General features: G+C 37.5%; 1 protein-coding gene across 5 annotated transcripts in view; it reads right to left on the bottom strand.

The window, feature by feature from the left end:
• Positions 1-1,883, bottom strand: part of LOC124605345 (histidine--tRNA ligase, cytoplasmic) — a 53,913-nt gene extending 52,030 nt beyond the window's left edge. Inside the window, exons 1-2 of one of the 5 annotated variants that reach the window (XM_047136959.1) lie at positions 1,768-1,883; positions 1,253-1,552 (exon numbers count right to left, since the gene is read on the bottom strand). In XM_047136959.1, the coding sequence (XP_046992915.1) occupies positions 1,253-1,552; positions 1,768-1,881 (414 nt within the window). In that variant the 5' untranslated portion in view covers positions 1,882-1,883. Of the gene's footprint in view, positions 1-1,252; positions 1,553-1,767 lie in introns of those variants that run through there. The other 4 variants (XM_047136960.1, XM_047136961.1, XM_047136963.1 and 1 more) reach the window with 4 other exon arrangements.
• Between the last annotated feature and the right edge of the window lie 5,244 nt (positions 1,884-7,127).

Here is a 7,127-nt window from a genome sequence, read left to right on the forward strand (position 1 = left end):
AAAACATATCTGTTGAAGCATTCTGAAAGCACTCATGTCAGACATTCAGAGGGGTGTCCTGAGAGACCTTTGGCAATAAAAAGTTTGTTTACTGTAGATTGAAAACGTGACGAGATGTTGTACCAAATAAATCACCAGTGAAGATATTACATAAATGATAGTGGAACCAATACGTGCAACACTGTTGTTGTTACAGAGTGAGTATATCAAACGATTTCAAGTACAGTGCCATTACAAGGTAGGCAATATAAACAAAGCACAAATTGACTATGGTCTGAATATATGTATGTTTTATTGGACACGACCTCATCTGAGGTAGAGTACTCTGTTCTTCCACTCACCTGTAAATGCACTTATCCAGTTAATTAAGAAATGGAATTATGGTAAACTGTTGCTTCACTAGAACTGCAAGGAAAGCTAGTTGCTCTTCAAATTACAACTTTCCTTTCTGTCAATCATATACAATATTCTTATTTTTACAATTGATTCTACATGGGAAACTTTTCTAAAAATAGGTTTTAGTTCATCTTTCTTTCCTCACTTTCTACATACTTTTCCAATCCTACAGGGCAAATCTCAAACTGGCAGCATGGTTTTTTATTTACACTACTGTCAGTTTACACAGATCTGTTAAGCATTTCCAGTGACTTCTAACAGAAAAGAAAACATTCAATAAAAATTTAAAAGAGCTAAATAAATGAGGAAAAAGAGATGACAAAGGAAACTGTAAAGCAAGTGTGTAAACTAGAAGCAAAAACAGTGCAGTTTTGTCCAGACCAAAAAGTGTACTTAAATTTTAAATTGACTTTACATACTGAGTTAATGCTTTGTAACATACCATATGATTCTCAAAACTTAAGTATAATTTCAATGCTCTATTCGGTAGGGGAAACCAATCACTTTCTACCCAAGTGAAAGCTGGGCAACAGTGCATGAAATGCACTGATGCACGAAGCTCCCACAGACCCTACTGTATACTGTAGCCTTCCTCAACATGCATTAACAAAATGCACATAATAAACCTAACAAACCACACTAATTAACTATACGAAACAGGGGATTGGAAGCAAATGTGGTGACACAAAGTTCGCATCCCGTAAACTCAAGACTGATGCTAACTTAACATTTACGCTTTTGACTTTTGCTACGATTTTCGGAGCATCCACATCAGTTTCTGACGAACGAATACCTTTATCTCAAGCAAGATTTGCAGCGAACGCATATTACCGGTAATTAAAGGTCACCATCTCACCTTAGATTCGGATGCAGATTTGCTGTTCGAAGGAAACAACTTTGTGAACTGCGTTGGAATAGTATTTTTCTTAAAATCTTGACGCTCCTCGTATGTAAAACTTCTCATATGTCGATGCCATCTCTCGAGATGTGGAACTGTTACTGGCCATGGGGGATTGCTTATAGCTTCGAAAATTGCGTTGTCACTACTGTTGGGGGCGTAGCCACCGAAATAACTAGCGTCAGCAAGAAAGTCATTCAACATATGTAAGTCACTTAGCGATCCAACTTTTTTCGTCTTTGAATTAGAGCCTGCCACCTAAAAAGATGAAGTGTCTATTGTTAGATGTAAGAACAGGTTCTTTAGCTCTACACAATACTCATTATGACATGACTTAATCGTAAGGGGAGCGACACGTACATCGTAAACTGGTAACGTCAACAATAATCGACAGTGTAAACTCTACAGCACGCAATATAAAACGATTTAAAATTTATTAAAATACTAAACGTAAGGTTCGTTCGAACACTTACCTTACTTTTATGATCAATTCCATTCATTACATCTTTGGCTTTATTCGTCTTTTTCTCCACTACAGTAGCACTACTTACGGATCCACTCATTTTGGCACTTTCCATGTGGTGCATATTTTTTTCACTGCGCGGTCAAAGATAATGCAGCTGTATTGTGTTTGAAAGATGGAAAACTTGACAGAAGATAAGAATTCCCCATCGATACCGGCCAAGGGTCGGCTATCGCTTTGCATACGAGTCACAACTACGAGACTGTCATGATGCAGCCTCCTTCAAAAGTGTTAATTACAAATAAGCATCAATTGGCTGTCATCGAAATGTGCTCTCAAGATCACTGTCCTCTGTATGATCAGATGGAGATGGATTAGCATTCATCAAGTTCAGCTGTCTTGTCGCAGTTTCGGAAAAGCAACACCCAGCGACAAAAGACAAGACACCGATGACCATCACCCCAACAGGCAGCAGCTCCTGACACACATGTACCGAAGAAGGCAAAGGCAAGTGAAAAGCACAGTAGTAATGTTGAAGGGGACGTAGATATGGTATATATTGATAATGTTCCACATGCTGTCGAATTTCTAGGAGTAGACAGTAGAGTGTAAATAAAGGAGACAGGAATTGCAATGAGGAGCCTGCTTCCCAAAAGTCTGTAAGTCGTAAAAACTTGGACAATTCAGTAACCACAACGGTACATGCTACAGAAAATAACACGTTTCCTAGTAACAACAAATATGCTAGTAAAGATAATATATATTAATCAATGGTAGTGCTAAACGGATATGGAGTAAGATATTCAATATTGAAATATCAAGATGGTGCCGAGTGAGAATTTAGTTGTGTTAGCTCTGTGAATTAAGTTAAAATCAACGATACAAAGTATGAGCGTGCACGAAATGTAATAATGAGTGTGTCAGGAAGTGCTTTCTTTACTGTTATAAAGAACCAGAGGAAGAAATCTATGTAAGCAAGATAAATAATGCAAAAGAGACAATGTGTGTTGTGTCTGCATCTCCGATCAGTTACAGAGGAAACAGGAATCGAAAGATCTCCCAGGTGTTACTGTCTAAAACAATCTGCAAAAGGTGTTTGTGTGTGAAATTATAAATCATTATAGAAGAAGCCGCTGATACAAAATCCATAACTAAGGTACATCAATTGATAGAATAAATAAGAAAGTGAACACAACATGGCGACGAGAAATAATTTTCTAGCACGTCTTGCTATAAATTGAGACTATTTAGCGTCAGTTGAATGTTGTATGTGAGGTGATATTGTATCAAAAGGTATTAGGCTATGTTCAGAAACACACAGATGATATCATATATCATGTTTCGCTCGACTGGAACTAGAAAACGTATCTTGTGATTGTGAAAAATACCGCGCCGGTCGCGAGACAGCAGTGCAAAAATGTGGTAAAGGTTTGGAAGCCAACGTGATAGACGTGCTGAAACAGGACTTTGCAGGAATTACAGCATATACTGAAACGTTGAATCACATGGTACAATGTTTATCAGAAACTTGTGAAGAAACAGACTCGAAAGTATATATCCACTGCAGTTCAGGTAACACAAACTATTTAAAGCAGAAAAGTTTACGAAACGAGAGTGTTTTAACGTACAAAAACAAAGTAAATTGCTAAAACAAAGACAGTGAAATTCTCGGGATAGCAAGTCGTGATATAGTGAACGATGGAATACCCGATTTTCCCCGTCAGGATTGTGCATAAGGACGATTAAGTCTGTCTAGATGTGATATGAACAAAAACTTTGCGCAGGTGAAACGATATGAGAAGTGTATTCACGATGAAAACAATCATCTCAAACGACCATTTGGACGTGAAACGCATGGTAATAGAAATCAATTAACGCAAAACATTGTGGGGAATAAAACAAGAGATGTTGTCTTGTATTCAGGGTTAGCAGAAAAAATACGATATCAGAATGGACTCAGCGCTACAGGTTTCGTCAAACCAGGTGCCTGTATGAAAGAAATTTTAAAAGACTGTAATTATAGTAATCACACATGGCAAAATCAGTGCATAGTAATATTCGGTGGTGCAAATGATATCTATAAAAACGAGTTAAGAGAAGCTAATCGAACACTAAAGACAGTCCTAGCCGGAATAAAAAATCAAAATGTTATTGCTATAGTGTTAACTCACAGGCATGATCTACCAGAATTGTCCTGTGTAAATAAAGAGATCCAGAAAGCCAACAGGATCTACCAAAAAATCTGCAGATCCATGGACAATGTTTTCTTTCTTCATACAACTGATTTGGAAAGAATGTGCTTCACAAAACATGGAATGCACTTAAACAAGAAAGGCAAGTCCTGTTTATGTGAAAAGCTTGGAGAGTTAATGAAAACTATTTCCATAAACAGTGAAATACATGACCCAATTCCACTGGATGCAACAGAACATCCTGACAGAAGACATTCCACTCAAACATTCAAACAGTAACTGGCCATTGAAGATATTGAGGATTTAGACGCCACAGAAGAAACAGTTGCAAATGGAGCAGCTTTGGTGACATTGGCAGAAGAGGAATCAGTGTCAGCATCAACAGCTACTACAACAGCAGTAACAACAATGAATGCAAAACCAGTAGTAACAGAAGATCCAGGATGCAGTGAAGTGAACATAAGAACAACAGTGGTGATGGGAGCAGTGTCATTACCACAAACAGGTCAGGAAGCAACAGCTACAGCAGCAGCAACAGTAGAAGATCTATAGTGTAGCAGTGTGAACAAAAGAAGATCTGTGCCTACTTCCCATCGTAAGGATTCTTTAATAGAAGGAAGGAAGAACAGATATTTGAAAGTTGTGCAGCATTAGTTGAATTTTGTGAAACTAAACTTCTAATTGCTGTTGTTTATAAGTCCCCTAACTCCGACTTCAGAGCATTTTTGCTTAAGCTAGAGAGGGTTCTTGATTCACTTTGTAGGAAGTACCAGAAACTAGTTATACGTGGTGACTTCAATGCTAATTTTGTACATGATTGTGCAAGAAAAAGGATGTTGGTAGATCTCCTAAATTCATATGATCTGAGGCAAACTGTGTTTTTTCCAACTAGGGTGCAGGGGAATAGTAGCACAGTCATAGACAATATTTTTATTCATTCTTCATTACTAGATGGGCACTCTGTTAGTAAAAGGGTGAATGGCCTTTCAGACCATGATGCACAAATTTTAACACTAAAAGGTTTTTGTACTCAAACCAATATCGCATTTAATTACAAACTACGTAGGAAAGTTAATCCAGCAGCAATAGAGAGTTTTTCAAAACTTGTCAAGGAACAAGAGTGGCAAGATGTTTATAGTGCCGATAACATAGATGATAAATACAATGCTTCCCATAATACATTTCCCATGCTCTTTGTGAGTTGCTTTCCATTAGAACATTGTAAACGGGGTACTAGCAGTAATGGACAGCCCGGTTGGCTGACTAGTGGGATAAGGATATCATGTAGAACAAAGCGGGAATTATATCAAAATGTTAGAAGTAGTCACAATCAAGCTACAGTAGCCCATTACAAACAGTTTTGTAAGGTGCTTAAAAATGTTATTAGCAAGGCAAAAAGTATGTGGTATGCAAATAGAATAGCTAATTCACAGGATAAAATTAAAGCCATATGGTCAGTTGTGAAGGAAGTGTCTGGTCAGCAGCACAAGGTTGATGATATAAAGTCAGTTCGCAGTAATAATATTTCTGTTACTGATAAATCCGATATATGTACAGTATTTAACAACCATTTTCTGAGCATTGCTGGTGAATTAAATAAAAATTTAGTTTCAACAGGAAATCATATAAATTTCTTAGCAAATGCCTTTCCGAGATTGACGTCTGAAATACTCGTCTGTGATACAGACAAGAGGGAGATTGAGTCAATAATTAAATCACTGAAGACTAAGGACTCTCATGGTTATGATGGAGTGTCTAGTAGAACATTAAAGTACTATGGTGCACATGTTAGCCCTGTATTTAGCCATATTTGTAATTTTTCCTTTAGGAACAGTCAGTTTCCTGAGTAATTAAAGTACTCAGTAGTAAAGCCGCTTTATAAAAAGGGAGAAAGGGATAATGTAGATAATTTTAGACCTATTTCTATCCCATCAGTATTTGCAAAAGTTATCGAAAAGGCTGTGTATGTAAGGTAAATTGATCATTTTATATCACACGATGTGCTATCAAGTCGTTTGACAACTGAAAATACTATATTCTCTCTTCTCTGTGAGGTACTGGATGGGCTAAACAAAATGTTTCGAACGCTTGGCGTATTTTTTGATTTAACAAAGGCATTTGACTGTGTTGATCTCACAATATTGCTCCAGAAGTTGGACCATTACGGGATAAGGGGAGTAGCTCACAATTAGTTCACCTCTTATTTTAGCAACAGGCAGCAAAAGGTCATTATTTACAATGTTGATAACAGCTGTTATGTGGCCTCTGACTAGGGTACTGTCAAGTGGGGGGTGCCCCAGGGATCAGTGTTGGGGCCGCTCCTGTTCCTTATTTATATAAATGATATGCCCTCTAGTATTATGGGTAACTCTAAAATATTTCTGTTTGCTGATGACATTAGCTTGGTAGTAAAGGATGTTGTGTGCAACATTGACTCGGTTTCAAGTAGCGCAGTACATGACCTCAGTTCATGGCTTGTAGAAAATAAACTAACATTAAATCACAGTAAGACTCAGTTTTTACAGTTTCTAACACACAATTCAACAAAACCTGACGTTTTAATCTCACAGAATGGGCATATGATTAGTGAAACTGAACAGTTCAAATTACTAGGTGTTCAGATAGATAGTAAGCTGTTGTGGAAAGCCCACGTTCAGGATCTTGTTCAAAGACTTAATACTGCCATTTTCACTATTCGAATGGTATCAAAAGTGAGTGATACTTCGACACGTATATTAGTCTACTTTGCTTATTTTCATTCACTTATGTCGTATGGTATTATGTTTTGGGGTAACTCTTATCATTCTAGAAGGATATTTTTGGCTCAGAAACGGGCGGTTCAGGCAATAAGTGGTGTGAGTTCACGAACCTCTTGTCGATCTCTGTTCACCAGTCTGGGTATTTTGACATTGGCCTCTCAATATGTATATTCCCTATTGTCGTTTCTTGTTACCAATATTAGTTTATTTCCAACAATAAACAGCTTTCACTCGGTTAATACTCGGCAGAAATCAAACCTCCATTTGGATCGGACTTCTTTAACTCTTGTGCAAAAAGGTGTGCAGTATACTGCTGCATCCATTTTCAATAAGCTGCCACTCGAATTCAAAAATCTTAGTAGTAATCCACGCACTTTCAAATCGAAACTGAAGAGTATCCTCATGCGTCACTCCTTCTA

Source organism: Schistocerca americana, chromosome 3 (assembly GCF_021461395.2).
Source record: "Schistocerca americana isolate TAMUIC-IGC-003095 chromosome 3, iqSchAmer2.1, whole genome shotgun sequence".
In the NCBI taxonomy this organism is placed as follows: Eukaryota; Metazoa; Arthropoda; class Insecta; order Orthoptera; family Acrididae; genus Schistocerca; species Schistocerca americana.